Raw genomic sequence first — 20,466 nt, forward strand, 5'->3', positions numbered from 1 at the left:
AGATGAAAGAGCCGTAACGCCACGTGACAGAATATAGGTTAATACAAATGGGTTGAGTAGTAAGAGCTTGTTAGGAATAAGCCTAAGCTATAGGCCGAGCTTTCATAATTAACAGGAAGTCTCCATGTCATTATTTTCGGGCTGGTTCTCCAAAGATAGTCTGACAAGAAAGTTTGTTAGACTTTTAGACTTGAACATACTGATCATGGACCCCTTGGCAATATGAAAGTAAATTTCTTGTTTAAGTCAAGCCATCTGTGGTATTTTATTAAGTTAACTGAAGCAGACTATGACAGATACCTACCCACTCGAGGCAATCACAGTTTAGTATTACTTACTATTAACTGCAGATCTATAAATTTGTTAGATAAAGCCACAGTGGTTTGTGCCAAGTAGAAAGTAAATAAAAATGTGTTGATTTTCTCTAAATTTTAATATGACAAGCTGCTTCATGTGCCTTACACATTGACCATCTTTGGAGAGTTCAGTCAAAAGGGCCAAGAAATAGTTACTATTATTTTAGATATTCTCTGAAAAATATTGACTTAACTTTATAAAGAATATTCTCTTTAGTAGGTAGAGTTCACATTCCTACCTGTACTTAAGGTTGATAATTTGTTGATATCTTCCTTAGGGATTTGCTTCCTGGGATGATACCTTCAGTGATTTTTAACACAATAAAATCTTATACTCCAAGAAATGAGTAATATTCAGCAATACTCAGCATAGTACTCAGCCTTGTGGCTACTGGAATAAAATTTGACAAGGGAAGACACACACACACAGACAGAGACACACACACCCGAATGGGTCCTGGAATGAGGCATAGAATGTTTTCTTACTTTGAAAACATCCGTACATCTTCAGGCTTTTTAAATCCTGATTTAAAGGGAGAGGCTGGGGAAAGAACCAAGTGATATAATTGGCTAAGTCGTTATTATATTATTATCTTTACCACCTCTTAGAATTCTAAAGGGATCTAAGAACTTCACCAAATACAATTTTATTTCTCCCATACACGTTTCAGCCTCTATAATCTCAAAGGATGTAGGGGAAAAAGCAAGCATCTCTTAGAGGGATTTGTTTTATTGAACTGAATGGAAGTCCTGGGTCTCCACACCTGGCCAGCGAGGTGCGACCCATTTTCCCATCTTTCGCTCCACACCTCTGTCTCCACATCCAGTTGGGCTGCTGATCACCCGTTCTTTGGTTTTATCTCCCAGGTATGTCTGCACTGGTTGTTTCCCACATTACCGTTCCCTGGCAGTTGTGCTGCTCTTAATGTCACTGCTGTATCAGTGGCTTTTGAACGGCTGTCTCCTTCGAGAGAGACTCACCTCATTCATGAAGACTACGCCCCCCCCCCCTTTCCTCTCTACTCTTTAGAGCAACCTGACCTTACCGGGCTAGAGAGGCAGCCAATCCCTTTATCCCCTTTGTACTTTGGTCTAGAAACCGTATATTTGCAGGCAGTACTTTTTCAGCATGTCAGATCATGTTCCCGTACTACCTTTCCCAGGTGATGTAAAAATCTTTTCTATTCCCGCTTAAAACATGTTTAAGAAATGGCGCCTACAGTGAGTGCACTCTTAGCTTCTCTAAGAATATTACATAAAACTACTAACGGCCATCTGTGAATGTCAATTACATTGGTATTTCTGCGGCAAGTGACAGAGTCCCCTGCACCTGCTATGATCGCTGTTTCCCTCAAAGCCTGCACCCCCTTGTATTCCTCACCCCTGGTACTCCACTCCCCTCCCCTAAACCCCATTCCAAGCAGATCCCTTACATAGAACTTCCTCCTACAGCCCCCAGGATGGGGGGTAAAGAATTGAACTTCACTCTTTCCCATAGTCTTCTCAGCAGCACATTCTCAAATCTCTTCCCGCTTGCTGAACACGGATGGGTAAGTTCTTCACCCCCTGCTAAAAGTTGCCTAAAATCCGTGTCTGGCCCTGGCACAGCCCGGCTCTCAGACAGAGCGAGGGCTGGCCACCGAGGAGCCGCGATCCCTGGCTTATTTCTAAAAGCAAGCTCGCCTCCCGGAGCGGCGGAGGGAGGCCCCGCAGAGAGCAGTGTCCACCCGGGGGCAGCTCCGTGGGCCCTGGCCGCCACGGACGCTGCGCCGCGGCCTCCGTTCCTCGTTGGGGCGCGGCGCGGCCGAGGCCAGCGGTGGCGGCGGCCCCCGGGGGATGGCGGCGGCCGGGCTCCGCCAGCAGGTGGCCCCGGGGTCCCGGCGGCGCCGCCCCCTCCGCCAGCGCGGCCCCTCCTCCCGCGGGGGCGGTCAGCGCCCCGGCCGCCGCTCCGCAACCGCCGCCGCCGCCCTCCTTCGGCTCGCCGCGTCCCCCGGGCAGCGTCCGCAGGCTGAGCCCAGGCGGGCCGCGGCGAGCACCCCGCAGCTCCGCGCCCCCGCCCGGCCCCGCTCCCGGCGGAAAGTTGGGCTGCGGCGGGCGGCGTTCGGGAAAGAGCCAGGCGGCATGAGGGGGAACCGAGGGGGCGCCTAAGACACCGGGAAGGCGGCGCCGCGCGAGGGGACAACTTCGCCCCGGAGCCCGCGCCCGCTGCCCCCGGCCGGGCTCGCGGTGGTTCCTCCCGTCCCTCGGCCTCCCCCGCCGATCGAGACGCGGACCTTGGTCCCGGCGGCTCCGCGGCGGTGACACGAGCCCGCCTCAGCCGCCGCCTCAGTCTCCTGCCGCGCCGCCACCTTGCCCGCACCATGGAGTTCTCCGAGAGGAAAAGAAGCAGGAAATCCCAGAGCTTCAAACTGGTGAGCCGAGGTAAGCGGCCGGCCCGGGGACAGCGGCGGGAAGCCGGCGCCGCGCTCTCCGCGCTCTCGGCCCCGCGCGCCCCGGCCGCCCGCGGGCTTCACGCCGGGGGCGCGCCCGCCACGACCCCCTCGTCGCCGCCCGAACCCGGGGCCCGGCGGGCCGCACACGCCCCGCCGCGGGGAAAGTTGTGCCTGAGGGGACCCATGGGGTGTTATTGTAGGTAAACAAATCGGAGGGCACATCAGGAAATTAGCAAACAATGACACCGGGGAGCCGAGCCCGCTCGGGGGTGCCGCCGCCGCTGGGTTGGGGTGGCTGACGGTTTGCCTGGCCAGCAGGCCGAGCTTATACCGGGATTTGTTTTTGTTTTCCTTTTTTTCCCACCCACCCCGCAAAGGGAAGGAGGGGGAGAGAAAGATGATCATTGTTCTTTTTAAGAAGAATCAACTCATTAGGGATCCAAGCTCAAAACAGAAATCGTTGTCATACAGCATCTTTTCTAGGTGTTTTAAGACTAGATAGTACACCAGTCAGACAAGTGTCATTACAAGAAAGAAAGAAAGAAAAAATCCAGCTAGGTCCTGCCGACGAACAGGTGTACAGCACACTCTTTATGCTTTTATTTTGTCTAGGGAAGAGAAAGTTGAAGAGTGTCTCCACCGGGTTCTGTTACTTACTCTAACCTTCTTCCTGATTTGAGTCTTTTAAAAAAAAATAAATAATGGCAACTCCAAGATAAGGAATACACCTGTCAAAATGTCGTGTGTTGCCTCAATGTATGAAAGGGGTGACCCCGGTCCCCACGGTAATGGCACAGGTCCTGATACTTAGTTTCAACCCACCCTCTGTAGGTATCTTGGAGGTCAAAGCCAAATCACTGAACCTGTCCACTTTCCCTGGGTGGTTTTTATCTAGCATTGGCATCAGAGTAGAGAGGCACGTGATTATTCCAAGGGCCTGCAGAAGTCACGTGCAAGCAGATGGACATTGGAGGGTGATTTCAAGCCGGCAAGTTTTCCAGACTCAGCTAAGCTGAAAGGAGGACTCTGTAGAACCCACTTTTCGTCAGTCTGGAAATGGTTTAATTATAGACATTTTGAGGATCTGCTCATCTGTGTTTCCCCTAATTTAGTTTTGTGCTGTTTAATGATCGAGGCCTGAAATTAGTGTGTGTATTCAAAATATTTGGCTCCTCTTTCTTGGTACCCCCCCCCCAACAAGGCCGTTGATTACTCCGGTTTTTTGTACTTTGTAAATCTTTGGCGGGTTTGATACAATCAATGCGGCTCCATTCAGGACTGGAGGCTGCTTTCTTATTTATGAACTCAGGCGACTTACTACTTACTCGATCTTAAAAGAGAGGGTAGTTTTGCCATATTGTCCCGTGCCATCTAAGGCAAACAACAAACAAACCCACCCAAAGCTTGGATTGTTGATGAAAAGAGACATCTATTTTCACACCCAAGTGGTCCTGCTTTGTAAAGAACTTCATCGCCAAAGTGCTGTAGCTTCCACAGGAGGTCCTAAGATGTATTTGAAAATTGGATGGACATAGTTCTTCCTTTTTTCATTTTCTTCTTTCTTTTTAATGACGTCTAATTCTGCTGTGCAGGTGCTTTTCAATTTTTTTTTTTTTGCAAGATAAACTATTGCATGTTCAATAAAGAGCAGTGGTTGAATGCAAAAGATTCATTTATGTGAAAGGGAAGAATCTTGCTTCTCAAAGTGTACTTTTTTTTGAAATAACACATTAGTATCTTTTTTTTTAATGTGCTTACTTTTAAGCTGAGATTGTTTGACTAACCTGAGTCAAGAGAGGCGCACTACTATTGATATGCTCATGAAAATGGGTTGTGGAAATACATTTGGGAAACTCCCCTGACCTGAGGTTCGGCAAGATTGTTCATTTTCTTACAAATATATTTGCTCTCTCAAAGAAAAGAAACCTGGTAATTGCTATCTGAGGGCAAACTTGACCGTGAAAACTCTAGCCACGCATAGCCGTTGTGTAAAGTCAGAGTGATATTTCAAGTTTGTGTACTTCACAGTGAGCAAAGTTTGAGTGGTTCCCATTGAAGAACCCGTTGAATCTCTGCGAGAGTTTTTGAAATTGTACCTATAAATTATACATATAGAGAACGGGAGTCTTTAACTGCTTATTCTTACTTCTTGAAGCCATTAGAATTCTAATTTTTGGTTGTTTTCTTGTGCCAGATTATCACCATGAGGTGTATAAGATCTCAGAATTCAGCCACGATGTTAATGGGGAGACCAAAGAGACACAACCCATTTTTTTAGGTAGGTTCCTATGTCAATTAATTTCCCAGCAAAACAGCGTGGCATGGTCATTTGCAGCTTCAGGGGCAGGGTAAGGGGGGAGAGATGGTGTAAGAACGGGAAATGTCTGCCGCTGCTTAACGTATGACATTCTTTTCAAGACCTTTTATTTTATAGATTGCCAATATATCCCTTATTAACATTGCTAAAAGTTGTAATTTCAGACATAAATGTTTATTAGTGTCTACACACAGTGCTAATTATCACTCAGTCACAGAGCCAGATGCTGACTGCGCAGTTTTGTCGCCCGTGCTCACCCCATTTCCATTGCATATTCGCTGGCATGCTTCACTGGCAAGAGTTTGTGTAATTGGGGTATTACATCTTTGACATCTGGATAACAGAAATTCAATTTCCAGGAAGCTGCTATTTGTTTGGTTTTGCTTCTGCCTTGGGTGGGATAGAGGATTAATGTGCTGTCTTATTATAATGTCCCTTCACCTCTATGGCCTGGTTGCTAATCCTGGCATGACAAAATTAAATTAAATCTTTAGTCAGAAAGCGTAAGGAGGATAAAAGTGTGATTGTCCGCCTAACCACCTCCTCATAGTGCCAGTTGCTACCGAACAGTGTTTTGTTTCCTGGCTGTGTCCTCACTGACATCTGTGGTCAGAGAGAAGAGGCTTTTCACCTGTGCCATCCTTCCTGGTTTGCCTACCTCAGGGGCAGACAGAACAAAGGCAGCATCCTCCAACCCTTCTGACAAGTGCCGGAGCCTGTTTGCCAGGTGTGGTGTGGGCATAAAGTACATACATGAAGACTCTTGCCTGTCAGTTGGTACCTGCAGCCTTTGAGCCCCAAATCAAAATGTCTAGGATGCTCCTCCCAAAGTGCTAACCAGGCAAAGTATGGGGTAAACAGTGACATTTGGCTTCAACTTTGCCCTTCCTGGACTCTACAACCCCAGGTAGTAGTAGGTCGAGAGCCAGGTGCTGCATAGTTAGGAAGCAGACAATGTGAGGAAGCCAGCGTGCGAGGGCTTGACAGCAAGGACCAGAACTACCCAGTGACTGGGGATGGGTATACCTGTGGCTGAATTGCTGCGTAGACCCAGATTGGCACTTTTTTTTCTGACAGAAACATTTTAACGTCTGGAAAGTGTAGTGTGTTTTCTCTCTGTTTTGGTCTAAGGAAGAGAAAGGGAGCAGAGGTGCAAAGGGCCAGGCAGAAGTCAGACGTAGAAAGGTGAAATCGGGGAACATGAGCAGTTCCTACCATAAGGATCATCATAGTAAGGCAGAATATTCCCAAGGCCAGCACCACCCGTTGACTGTTATGAGCACTGAACACCAAAATCAAGAGAGACGCTGTAGCCCAGAAAGAGACGTGTCTCCTTTTGGGCTCTCTTCAGAGCACTAACCTGGGTCAGATGAGTCCTTTAAGGACCACTCGAGAAAATGAATTTGCCTTCTGCTAGAAATTTTACATTTCTCATGTAAGTGGAACACCATGTTCTGGATTTAGTTCTTGCGTGGCAAAGGCCTCCGGTAAACTCATTCCTGTTAGTGGCTTGAAGAATAGTGGTGATGTTAGGTAGTAATCCAATTGTGTGGCTGGAAGAACAATGAAGAGTGGGGTGAGATCCAGTAAGATGCAAGCTCTTGGATAGGGCAAATGTTCTTTCTTCCTTATCTGAACTGAAGCTAAAAGAATACTGTTAAAGAAGCAGGCATGGAGTGGGGCTCATCTTGAAGATGGTTTGTAGAAGGCCTTTGACAGCAAGAGCTTAGAGATGAGTAAGTACCTCTTCTGGGGAAGATCAGATATGGTTCCCAAAGGCCCCCCAGGTCAGTTAAGAAGTGCAGATGATTTGAAAACATGATTTCTAGAGCAAGAAAAGGCTCCAGATAGCATCTGAAATTCAGGATTTTGTTGTTCACTGGGTTACAGTTTATGCTACTCTTCTTGAAACATAGATTTATACGGCTTATCTCATACACTGCTGTAACCTGTTCCCAATATCACCTAGGGTGTGGATCTAGGAGAGTCTGATACTTAAGTACTTGAGAACTAACTGTGTACCTGTAGAGAGAACTAGTGCACAGCTCCCAGTTGACATATGACTTTCTGTATTTGGACACGTGCGTTCTCTGTAACACTCTACATCTATAAGATTTAGATATGTCTCTCATTAGGCAGCTAACTAATGTAATATGTTCAACGTGGTAAAGGAGCTCCCTAGAATGATGGCTGTGTGAGTGCTTTGGGAATTACTCACGTGTTTTTGATTTGATTAAGGGTTATAAGAAGTAACTTTACCCTGTGGACTTTGACTTTCTGAAACTACAGTGAAGATTTGAGCACTGTTTGAGGAAAACAACTTATTTAACCAACTCAACAAGTATTTCTGTGAGGAAATACTGTGAGCTGAGCCCCTTTCCTGGAATGTGAGTGGGATCAGGGCCCCTGTCCCTGCTCTGTGGACTAATGTCCTTTAGGGGATGTAGGGATAAGACCATTCTGGCAGCAATGAGGTTCACTATGCAGCCATCACAACAGTGGATGTTTGAGTGGAGCGTGCAAGGCTCTTCATACGAATGTTCTCATCTACCCCTGACAGCACGTCACCATCCTCATTTTTGGCTTGGGGCAAACACTCCACTGCCAGTCTCTCTCTTCCCTAAAAGTAATCAAATGACAGTTAGAAAGGAACAGAGAAAAGGAGCTAGAGGTAGGTGGAAGGGTAGGGTGGGGAGCTAGACCTTGAACTACAGAGATTTGCATAAGCAGAAGATTCCTGGTGGGAAGGGTGGTACTGGCCAGCCAGCACAGAGTGATAAGCAGATTAAGGCATCTTTACGGTTGGACCTTAAGTGAGTGTTGCGCTTTAGTTTGGAGAGTGTTTTCTGTTATCTGAGAATGATCAGGGCAGTTGTTCATCCCACAATAATGGGAGTAAAGCTCAGAGTGACAGGAAGGCCACTAGTGGCAGAACCTAACTTCCTCTCTGCCAAACCAAGTCAGGGATTATTGAGGCTTCTGCTCACAAGAAGACACTTTTTAATGAGACAATTTATTCTTTGTAACAGTGATACATAAATTAAGCGAAGTCCCTTTTTATACTTTAGATTTTCATTTACTCTTGTGGTATGGAAATCTAAGGCATATTTTTTCAGGTGTTCAAGTCCCATTACTTCATTCATTTAGTAAATATTTCTTGAGCTCTAAATACATTTGTGCCAACCCCTGTTTCTGTTGTTCTTTTTCATATTTCATTCAATAACCTAGGTTTCAGCAGATGAAGTACATGGTTCAGTAGTGATGCTGGTTGATTGGTGTCCAGATCTCTGAATTTATAATCTCTTTCTTAATGAGAACTGCTGCTACCCCCTCAGAGAACACAGAAGAATTCCACACACCTCTTCAAGCTAGGAATTTAGTCCTTGACCACAGCCAAGTGCTCCTCCCTGGGATAGCCACTTGAGTAGCCTGGGTCCCACCTCAAAAAGTACTACCTGGGGCCACCCCAAAAGGAAAGAATCTTTGATGGTTCATCATATAGCATGCCAAGAATGGATGTAACTGTTGTGTCAGAGGAATCAAGAAAACAGAAAAAGGCAGAACCCTTAAATACTAGCATTTGGAATCTAAAATGCTTTGCTTCTCCCTCTCAGTCTCTGAAGCTGCCCCCTTTTTCACATGAGTGCTTCTCTTCCTTGACAGTACAGTGAGGGAGCATCTCTGTCTGCTAGGAATATGGCAGATGTAGGTACCACTTAGCAAAAGCCAGATGCGATATAATGCTAAGAACTTCATATGTTATTCCATTCATTGTCCTGATAAAAGTACTGTCATTCCTATTCCTAGGAGAATCTGAGAGTTTACAGAGTTACTCAGTGGGAGGACTAGGGTGTAAACCAGTGTGTCTCTCCTCAAATCCTGCCCTTGACCACATGGTATGCTTATTCAGATGCGCTCCCCTGCAGGGGCCCCCAGCTTGTACTGCTGACAGAAGGAAAGCAGAGCTGCTCCAAGAAGGGTGACGGAGACCCAGAGAACCTCACATGCTCCATAATCCTACGTCTCTAGCTTGGAATGCTGCGGTCATTGTTAAGTAAACCTGGAACCCCATGTTTCCTAAGATTGCAATCAGTAGCAAAATGTGATTATACTCTAGGCTCCCCAAAAGACTTAAGAAGCACTTGCAACCTGCTTCATTGTTAGAAAGTCACCTGTGTATATTAGCTATATTGTAGCTATGGATGCAGACTTGGTCATTCGTAAGCTGCTGCTGGCTTCCTAGAGCTGGGGGGCATTTGTAGTTAGTCTTATCTCACTGCTTTCACTAATCGTGTAATTACTACCACTGCTGGACTAGGAAATAGACCTTGGTCTTCCTCCTGTTTTTTACAAATGAGAGGCTTATCTCATAGATAAAAGTGACTTGCACAAAGCTGTACATAGTTAGCAGTTGATCGTATTTAAAATCGGGGCTCTTAAGCCGGGCGATGGTGGCGCAGGCCTTTAATTCCAGCACTCGGGAGGCAGAGGCAGGCGGATCTCTGTGAGTTCGAGACCAGCCTGGTCTACAGAGCTAGTCCCAGGACAGACTCCAAAGCCACAGAGAAACCCTGTCTCGAAAAACCAAAAAAAATAGAAGAAAAAAAATCGGGGCTCTTGACACCTGCTCTGAGGTCTTTTTTGCCTCTACTCCTTTCTTCACTCCCCCATTCTGCTCATGTGAGCTGTTCTGACAGAGTAACTCTTCTTTGCAGGGACTGTAGACTCCAGTTTGTTTCTTATAACTGAGCATTCAGCATCCATAGTCCAGTCCTACCAGCACCTCCCTGCCTCAAAATTCCTGCTCCCCAGCAAGTGGGACTTCTGCAGATGAAGATGGGCACCCCAAAATATGAAGTCATTTGTTGCTAAGAGTTGGAGGAGCTCAGGTACCACTGAGGAAGAGAGGGTTGTTGTCTCCTGTGTGCTCGGCACTTCCAGGCTTTCCTGTTTGAACTCACACTGCTTCTGAGAAGACGTTTCCATTTGCAGATGAGAGAAGTGGGTCTGTAGAAGTGTTTACTCACCCCCACGAGCTGCCTTTGACTGTGGCCTGGCCAGATTCTTTCTGCTTCTGCTTCGTGGAGAGAACACCATCCTCCTCATCTTCCTGCTCATTGTCTTCCTAGCTTACCTTTCCATTCTTCTCTTCTGTCTTACTCTCACTGAAAAAAATGTTCTATGTCGAACTGGCCTCTTCTCATAGCCCCTGAAACTCCTTAAATTCTTGTCTCTGCCTTATCACCATGGCTGCTTCTGCAGTCTCCACTCTCCTCTACCATGCCTTGTCCCCTGTCCAGGCTCCTAACGACATCCTCTCTGTCCTGCTGGTATTTAAAGTTCAGTTCCAATATTGCCTTGGCTACAAGCCTTTTCAGTTTATAGTACAGCAGAGAAAAAGACCTAGGTTCAGAAAACTTCAGTTCGATCTCTGGTTAGCAGTCAGTGGCACCTTGAGGGGCAGAAGAGATGGCTCAGGGTTTAAGAGCATGGGCTGCTCTTGTAGAGGACCCAGCACCCACGACTCTCATGGCCGTCTGTAACTCCAGTTCCAGGGATCTGACCTCCTCTTCTGGCTCCCACAGATGCTGCATTGCTGTGGTACACAGATATACATGCAGGCAAAACACCCACACACATTTTAAAAATAAAATTAAAACAATTAATGGCATCTTGAATAAAGCTTTTGAGGAAGTTTCTTTATCTCCTGTGATGGAGTAATAGTGCCTGCCAAGCTACTTCATCAGATTCTTCTTTAGCATATGGAGTCCTAAGTCACATCTTTTCAAACTGGAAGGCACTGTGCTCTTAATTCATATTATTCCTTTTCCCTAGCTCCTTCCAAATTCAAAGTGTTTTTCTTTTGAATGGTTTACTACTGAAGATCAACATCAGTCAGTCCTTCCCAGTACTTTCTTGGCAGTAGTGGCGTGCGGCAGAGCAGGTGGATCTTTGAGTTCAAGGCTAGTCTGGTCTACAAAGGGAGTTCCAGGACAGTCAGCGCTGCCACACGGAGAAACCCTGTCTTGACAAAACAAAACAAAACAAATAAACAAACAGAAAAACCCAGTACTTTCCATGTACTGCCTCATCTTTATTTTTGTGCCTGGCTGTATTGTGATCGAAGAAACCGGGCAGACTCTTCCCCAGTTCTGTTTGTGACAGTTGTCACATCAAACTGTTTGTCTGTTTCCACCTCTCCTAGTCTGTCCTGATGTCGCTTGTCTAGTCCTAGAGGCAAGCGGGCCTGGATTCCTCTTCGGATCCTCAGAAGCACTCAGTATAGTGCTGTGTTTATAATGGTGCTTACCTGGGAAGTCTTGGGACTCTCATTTAATATGTGGATGTTTCAGACACTGCTACATCATACTGAAGAAGAATGATCTTAAAATGCACTACTCTGTTGCAGCTTTTGCATTAGCTGATAAACCAAACTTCAGTGTTTCACAGAACCTCTTTGAAGACGTTCTTGTATTCTAGCAGGCTGTCTTAGTTACTCTCTGCTGCTGTGATAAACTCCATAACCAAGGCAACTCATAAAAAAGAAAATATTTAGCTGGGAGATGGTGACACACGCCTTTAATCTAAACACTTGGGAGGCATAGGCAGGCAGATCTCTACATTCGAGGCTATTCTGGTCTACGCAGAGAAACCCTGTCTTGAAAAACAAACAAACAAAAAGAGAAAGTACTTAAATGGGGACTTGTTATGGTTTCAGAGGGTTGGTCCATGGTCGTCATGGTGGGAAGCATAGTGGCAAGCAGGTATGGCACTAGAGCGGTAACTGAGAGCTTACATCCTGACCCTCAGTCAGCTCTTCCTGGCTTGAAAACTCCAGAGTGGCACCTCCTCCAACAAGGCCACAGCCCTAATGCTTCCTACACAGTCCACCAATCGGGAACCAAACATCCAAACATATGAGCTTATGGGTGACCATTACCATTCAAACCACCACACAGCCGTTGTTGAAAGACACCGAGTCTACACGAGAACTGCAACCTTCTTCAGGACAGACACTGCCCTGTGTGGGTCCTCAAGAGTGGGTGCAGGCTTTAGCTAAAATTTGGGTTTTCTGGTGGTCTGTGAGATACAGTTTGTAATATCTTCCTTTTAAAAGTCCAGAAAAGTTCAAACAGGAGAGAAGCTTGCAAGTAAAAGTCAGTATCATATTGAAAACTGAAATTGAAAGGCCATGTGATCTGCTTGTGTTGACCTTTGCCATGACACTGGAATCATTTTATAGAGGCAAAGTGCCCTAGACAATACTTACCCATTAATACCGGGTCTAACTCGGTCTAATTCTCAGAATCTACACTAAGCAGGTTTTTACTTAAAGAAAATAAAGCCGTACATTGTACAATCCCAACAATAAGCCTGTCATCCGTTACCTTTCTGGGGGAAGACAGGCCATGAGCACAGCTACTCAAGTCACACCTTCCCAGGGGTGCCCTACAAGGGACAGGTGAGACTGACATCACCTGCACCCAGACTTGAGACCACACGGGGCAGGGTCTGTCCTGAGGAAGGTTGCAGTTCTCGTGTAGACTCGGTGTCTAGGTGAGAAGTGGAGATGTCACATTTACTTCTCCTACCCCGGTTGTGAATCAGTCATTATAAAATGTCCTTGAAGGGGAGAGTCCAAGACACATTGATAGTTTCCCTTCCCACTTCCCATGGCAATATGCTTAGCCTAAAAAAAAAAAAAAAGTATTATGAGCTTCTGTAAGAAAAGTAAAGATTCTGGAGCATTGTATTTTGCATCTTAAAGTTAAAAATAGACCTAGGACGTTGATACAGGAAACCTGTTATTCTTGTAAGTAACAGATTATTGGAGAGAAAACAACCTAGAAAGGGATCCAGCAGCAGCAGCAGCAGCAGCACCGGGGAGACAGCCTGGGCATGCCAGCAGCCCAGCCATGGAGTAGCTGATCCAGGAGACACCTTTAGTTTTCTTCTAGTCTCCCACACGCCTTGGCTTGCTACCCTGCCTGACATTGCCCTTCATTTAATGCCTTCTTGTGAAGGCCCACCCTCCTTTGCATGGCACGGCCGCCCTCACAAACTGTGTCTCCTTCCCGTTTATTCTCAGCCCTACACCCAGCAGGACCAGCCACTTTTCACTCTTACAAGGGGCCTGCTTCCTCAGACTGTAGGCCGTGCACCTTGTCACCGTTCCTTGCCACCCATCTTCCTCTCTCACTGGTTCTCTGCCATTCCTGAAGCTTCCTCTATACACACTCTCCAGCCTCTGCCCTGCAACATTCCTGAGACTCCTATTAAAGTAGAAACATAAGTAGTTTATCCATGGACCTCTCCTGCTACATTGTAGACTAAGGGTCAGCTCTGCCCAGAACATCAATGGCTGTTTGGTGAATGAAGGAAAAAAAAAAAAGAGTCTGATTTTAAACTTGGCTTGAAGTGAAACCTCCAATTTAAAACTTTGTTACTCAACTCTTTGACCTCTTAAAAGTTCTTATCCTGGTGATATATTTAGTAACTAACTGGACCTCTCATTTCACAAGTAAAATATGTCAACCCCAACAATAGAATGTTTAGTTTTAATTGTGTATATTTCCTATTTCACTAGGTTAATAAGAGCCCCCCATTCTTGTCCTGTCTCTCTGAAACAGGATGCCATTTGTGACCCTGTGTGTTAGCTGCCTTCTATCTACCTCCATGGCTTTAGATACTCACACCACTTGGGGAGGTGCCCCTGAAATATTACAGTGCATATTCCTGAGCTATCCATTGCTGGTCTCAGTCTGGAGTGACCTCTTCCACCCTCTGTGTGGTCCTCCTTTATTGATCATTCCAGGTTCATCTTAAGTCTCTTTAAGGGCAAGACTTCTGATTTTAAATGCTTACTGTTTTCCTATTGCAATATTTGGTACTGGACGACTCTTAATGAGCCATTGTTGTTGGTTTGTTTGTTTGTTTTTCAAGATAGGGTTTGTCTGTGTAGCCTTGACTGTCCTGGAACTCGCTCTGTAGACCAGGCTAGCCTTAAACTCATCAAGATTTGTCTGCCTTTGCCTCCCTTTGCTGGGATTAAAGGCGTATGCCACCACCACCAGCTTTAATAACCATTCTTGAGGCCGGGCGGTGGTGGCGCACGCCTTTAATCCCAGCACTCGGGAGGCAGAGGCAGGCGGATCTCTGTGAGTTCGAGACCAGCCTGGTCTACAGAGCTAGTTCCAGGACAGGCTCCAAAGCCACAGAGAAACCCTGTCTCGAAAAACCAAACAAAAAAAAATAAATAACCATTCTTGAGTGAAGGAGTACCACATTGAAGCATGCTAACTGTAATTTCCTACCAATTGTCAGCTAATCTGCGTGAGACAACACATTGAGCAGAGACAGTTTCTTGCATAGGAATGTCCCCTGCAGTAGTGCAGGTGGTCTTCATTCTATCCGTAACATGTTGGCAGCCTAAATACACATACATGTCAGTATAGCCTATCCACATGTTATAACAGTCAAATGTGCCTCCTACATATGTGACCTACAGTGTAGTCCTTAGCAGGCCATGGTGTGGACTAGTCTTTTGTGCGCAATTTAGCTTTGAACCGAAAAAAAATAAGAAAGAAGAAAACCCTACAGTTGTGCAGCAGTAGGCAGGTCTGTCGCTGTGTGGCAGTCACAGGACTTGGTTACAAAGCTAGGATGCTCCAGCTCTGGTCTGATGCGGTCTCGTTGCCCACCGGCTCATATGCGCTGTCTTGGTGGAAACCTTGTTGTGGGGCACAGCACTACCCCGTTCCCATCAGCCGACTGAGCACTCTTGCCTTGGATGTTTGGCTGTTGTCTTATCCTTCTCTGTCTGTCTGTCTCACAAATGAGAGACTGTGATGGACAGAGAAAGACGGAGGGCACATTCTGTTGATGGTCAGGTTACTGTGCCTCCTTTCTGTACAAAGGACGGCTTATTACATGTGTACTTGACAATGTACTTAAAATCATTGCAAAGTTGAGACATTTTCTTCCCTATTCCAGACAATCAGTATCCTTGTAAATAAGAATCTATAAAATTGTTCTCTGAGTATTACATTTTTTTCCAAGCATGCACAAGTATGCTGTGTTATTTGAGTTCCAAGGGTTTTATAATGTTTTTTACTTGGAAATCAAATTTTATATCTGAAAGGTTAATGGAGAAAACTAATTATGCTATCTGGTAACCAAATGTGTGATGAGACATTTGTCTCTGTAATTAACAGCAAGGAACTTTTATGGTTTCATAAAATCGAGTGCTACACGGAGTATGCTGTGAGCATTTGTTTGGACGAGGTGTCCAAAACAGAGATGTTTATGGATGATATAAAGTTGAACTGAAATGGAATGCAGGTGTCTGTGCATCTTACAGCATTTCTCATTGTTGAAGTGGAAGCCAGAAGATTAATAACTTTACTTTGTCATGATAAAATAAGTAATGTGTTCTTGGAACAGTGGTACGGTACATAAGTTACTCAGTAATTCCAAGAATTTATTCTGTTCCAGGAATAATATCCTTAACAATTTATTTTTACAGAAAAAGTGGATGCAACATAATAGACTATGAAGTTGCGTATGTGGTTAATGGAATTATATCTCAAACATGACTTCACGCCTACATATAAAATGTACAGAATCCCACAAAAATGCAAGGTTAAGATACAACTAAAAAGTACAAAGTCAGAGGAGGCAGAACTTAAGGTTCTTCCATTAACACTAACTCATTCTCATCGCACATATATAATTTTTTCGATTACAGCAAGACTTTAATAGGCACCTTAGTATGCACTGCATGAACCGTGGCTGGGGAGCTGCTGCCACGGAACACAGCTTTAGGATTTCTCCACAGAATGCTCCTCTGGAAGGAAGAGCCTGGTGCTGGAACACAGCAGCCATGTGTGCCCTCTCTTGACCCCACTCTCCCTGGGTTACTTTGGCCATTCTTCATTTGTCAAGTAGAGAGATCTTTTTCTGACATCTTCCACCTTGGATGGATATGTAAGACAAGATTGGGCAGAGGTACCTGGTGGTCCTGCTTGTCATCCGTGTTTGCTCGATAGGAAGGAGACGTTCTTTCGAAGATGACACACTTGCCAGCTTACTTCTTTTTTTTTTCAATTTAAAAAAAAATTTTTTTATCTATTTTCTGTGCATTGATATTTTGCCCTGGGTGTTGGGTCCCCTAGAACTGGAATTACAGACAGTTGTGAGCTACCGTGTGAGTGCTGGGAATTGAACCTGGGTCCTCTGGAAGAGCAGTCAGTGTTAATTCTTAACCGCTGAGCCATCTGTCCAGCCCCTGGCAGTTTACTTCTTATAGATCAGTTTTTAAAAGCTTTCCTTAACTGAATCTTCCTAACATATCTGTTAATATAATTTATTTTGAACTGCCACTAATGCCAGGCTAAGAGATGTTTCACCCACTGGGTTGAGATGAGGGAAGTAAGGGCACTGTGGGTACTCGGAGCAGCAGAGACCCCCGGGTACTCAGAAACATGGCCTTTTAGAAAGGGCCTTTTCTTTCTGTTTAGCTGTTTAAGTGATTCCAGCATGTGCAAACCAGTGGGTCTCTGCGTCTGTGTTTGTTTCTTGTGTCTTTCCTTGTACTCTTGTCCTTCTGTGTGTTTATTTTGTTCTACTCTGATGTGTTAGTTATGTTTTATCTTATATTATATCCGAGGGGCTGAGCGTTCAGAGAGATCATGGCATCGTAGGAACAGAAACATGGAGGAGCTTCAGAACTGCTGTAAGACCTACATTTTATACATAAAGTGGTGGGCCTGCTGGCTGGGTGTGACAGTTACTAACTAATTAGATTCTGATTGAATTGTTCTGAAGGGAGGCAGACATTACCTATGTGATCCTAGTGTTCAGCCAGACCTGAATGCCACTGCCAGAGATATTGGGGGGCAGGTGGCAGGAACCAAGACTGTAGACTGAATGCCACTGCCGTAGACACTTGGGGAGAGGTGGCAAGAACCAAGTCTGCAGACTGAATGCCACTTCCGTAGATATCAGGAGAGAGGTGGCAGGAACCAAGACTCCAGAAAGGAGCAAGGAGGTCAGACAGGGAAGCCAGTGAGCCATGTTGAGGAGCTGGGACTTCATTCTAATGGTTTTGGCATTTCATAGGAGTACATGGAATAATTAGATTTGCATTTTTGAAAGAGCCCACTAAAGTCAGGGTGGAATAACTGGAGAAGGGTGGCGCGGAGGCTTTTGGGTAGAAGCCTCGAGTAATAATAGGAATGAAGTTGTAGTAGTGACGGGGAAGCATCCTAAAGTAACTGAGAAATGACAAGAAACGGAGCTTAATGATTCAGTGGCTGGAGGAGGACAAGAGAAGAGGAATAGTTCCCCGGTTTCTGGCTACAACAGCTAAGTTTGCTAAGACTTGGAGATAGGCTCAGTCATAGCAAAATAAAGCTGGAGCTATGATATTAAGATTGATTTTGCAATGTCTAAGAGAGGTTGTCTAATACACAATTGAATAAATGGGTCTGGGACCCTGAAGTGAAATGTGCACTGGAGTTCTGTATACACATGGTTATTGGAGACCAGAGAGAATCACTCACTCCAGAAAGAATGTGGAGGGCAGGAAGACACCTGGACAGGTGCCCTGAAAAACTAAGGCATCAAAGGCAGTGCTTTGCATACCAGTGGTTTTGACAAAGAAATGGGTTGTGATATCAATTTAGTGGATTATCGTTAGCACTGAGAACAGTAACTAGCAGCAGCAGCTAGTTATAAACAAACAAAAAAATAAATAGAAAATGTCAGAGTGCATTGCATGCAAGCATAACGAATTAGTGAAATTCATGAAACTGTCATCACGTTTGTGTGCATGCTGTCCATGTTCTAGGTTGTCATGGAAATGTTTCTTACTTGAACCCTGTCATAAAGTTGGGAAGCTACTCACTTAAGCTGCCATTGCTTAACTCTAGGAACTTCCACTAGTCTCACTCATAGGCTGCCACTCTAGGTGCCTCTGGCTGCAAGGTTACCCGAATTCATGAGATCTTTAAAGGAAAAGGCTGCACGTGTGACCTGTTCTCATCATCATCTCTATTATTTACATTGAAAACAAAACTGTGTAACAGCATGTGTATTTAACTTGCAATATTTTAATTTTTTTAATTACTGAAGAAATGTAATTCAGCCAATATTCAGTCATGTTCACATTTAGCTGATCCATGATGTTGATATGGAAATTAACATCTTGGGAAACACAGATTTGCACTGTGTATTAGAGCTTTGTCAGAAGAGTTCTGTACAGTAGATTAGAGGATCAGCATTTCAAATTATATTGAAAAGACTGTCTCTTTCCAAACAGTAAGTTATGAATATTTCATCTCACTGACTGAAGGCAAGGTTTTTATTTACATTACTATAGGTATTCAGAAGCATCTCATTTTGCTTCTGTGTGTGAGTTTATTGTTGTTTTTGGTGTGTTTTGCCTTTGCAGTGCTGTGAATTGGAGACAATCTTGTTATTTTTTTGTCCTATTGTATTATCAGTGTTTTTCTATACAGGTCATAGAATAACTAACATAAATACATTCAGATTCATTCTGCTTTTAACAATAAAACATTTGTCTTTCATAAAACTAACAGGTTTATATGAATCAAGTTTCTAATTTAAAAGGAAATGTATGAGCCTCACTGTTCTTAGTCTGGAGTAGCACAGCCAATCAGACTCATAAAGATGCTCCTCTAAGGAGTCCATTGCTACCACCATGTATGCTGACATAAAAGTGGTCAAGGTGCTAAACTGCATCCAGATTATGTGACAGAAACTTCCCGGATACCACACAGCATGACCTCGACAGAGAAGCCCTCTGCCTCTCACTGTCTACTTGAGTGAAGCACATGGACCTCGACCCCGGCTCCATCCAGCTCAGTTCTCTAACGCATCCGCTAGCTTCTCCCGAGGAAAGTCAGATACCAGAGTTGGAAACTCTCAGCTTATTCTCGGCTGAGCAGGTGTGCCTGGTTCTGCTGTCACTGTATATCTCAGGGTAGCCATGAATGCTCTCCAGCACATTCTAGATGGTAATATTATGTTGTAACGCCAGGATCTTGGACACTCCTGAAGATCATACTTGCTAGAGGGCCTAGGACAGTGGTTTTCAACCTTCCTAGTTCTGTGGCCCTTTAATACAGTTCCTCTTGTTGTGGTGGCTCCCAGCCATAAAATCATTCTCATTGCAACTCCATAACTAATTATGCTACTGTTATGGATCGTAATATTTGATATGCAGGATATCTGATAGGAAACCCCCAAAGGAGTTGTGACCACAGGTTGAGAACTCCTGTCCTAGGACATAGTAAAAGTTATATAGAAAGTAGCTTAAGCATTATTTCCCCTATATGCATATAAATTCCTTTATAAATCACACAATTTTTTTTAATTAATTAATTAATTTATTAAAGATTTCTGCCTCCTCCCCACCACCGCCTCCCATTTCCCTCCCCCTCCCCCAATGAAGTCCCCCTCCCTCGTCAGCCCTAAGAGCAATCAGTGTTCCCTGCCCTGTGGGAAGTCCAAGAACCACCCACCTCCGTCCAGGTCTAGTAAGGTGAGCATCCAAACTGCCTAGGCTCCCACAAAGCCAGTATGTGCAGTAGGATCAAAAACCCATTGCCATGGTTCTTGAGTTCTCAGTAGTCCTCATTGTCTGCTATGTTCAGCGAGTCCGGTTTTATCCCATGCTTTTTCAGACCCAGGCCAGCTGACCTTGGTGAGTTCCCGATAGATCATCCCCATTGTCTCAGTGTGTGGGTGCACCCCTCGTGGTCCTGAGTTCCTTGCTCGTGCTCTCTCTCCTTCTGCTCCTGATTTGGACCTTGAGATTTCTGTCTGGTGCTCCAAAGAAATCACACAATTTTTGTGGGATTTCAGTGGAAGGTGATCTCAAGCACATATTCCACCCAAACTACGGCACTCCCCAGAACCGTTCTTTCCCAGCTCCCTTTGCTGTGCTCCCTAGCCACGTCAGCCTTTTCTGCCTAACTCCATTGTCATGTTTTCATTCCCAGAGCTAGTCTACATACTGGTTGCCTTATACCAAAAGTACCAAGGGTGTGTGTGTGTGTGTGTGTGTGTGTAATTTTTCTTCAAAAAAAAGTAATGCATATTTGAACATTCTTTTGAAAGTTAAAGTTTGTCAAGCTGGAAATGGGGGTAAAACATAAAGGATCCAATTGCCCATTGCACCCTCAGTGTTAATAAAAATGTTTGTGGAAATACGTGTCTGTAAATGCGTGTGCATTACCAGGAGAGAAAATGGAATCACATCATATCATGTTTTGCGATTTTTTTTTCGCTTAACTAAATCTGCATTTGTTTCACTCATAATTATTACCTACCTTAA

General features: G+C 44.9%; 1 protein-coding gene across 3 annotated transcripts in view; it reads left to right on the plus strand.

Moving 5' to 3' along the window:
- The first annotated feature begins 2,494 nt into the window (after window positions 1-2,494).
- Window positions 2,495-20,466, plus strand: part of Bend7 (BEN domain containing 7) — an 84,586-nt gene continuing 66,614 nt past the window's right edge. The window contains exons 1-2 of one of the 3 annotated variants that reach the window (XM_057787455.1): window positions 2,495-2,767; window positions 4,983-5,066. Coding sequence is in view for 2 of the 3 variants with exons in the window: in XM_057787453.1 (XP_057643436.1) it covers window positions 2,717-2,777; window positions 4,983-5,066 (145 nt within the window). In the remaining variant the exon portion in view is untranslated. Of the gene's footprint in view, window positions 2,778-4,982; window positions 5,067-20,466 lie in introns of all 3 variants that reach the window. The other 2 variants (XM_057787453.1, XM_057787454.1) reach the window with 2 other exon arrangements.

The sequence above is a fragment of the Chionomys nivalis genome, chromosome 13 (genome assembly GCF_950005125.1).
Source record: "Chionomys nivalis chromosome 13, mChiNiv1.1, whole genome shotgun sequence".
In the NCBI taxonomy this organism is placed as follows: domain Eukaryota; kingdom Metazoa; phylum Chordata; class Mammalia; order Rodentia; family Cricetidae; genus Chionomys; species Chionomys nivalis.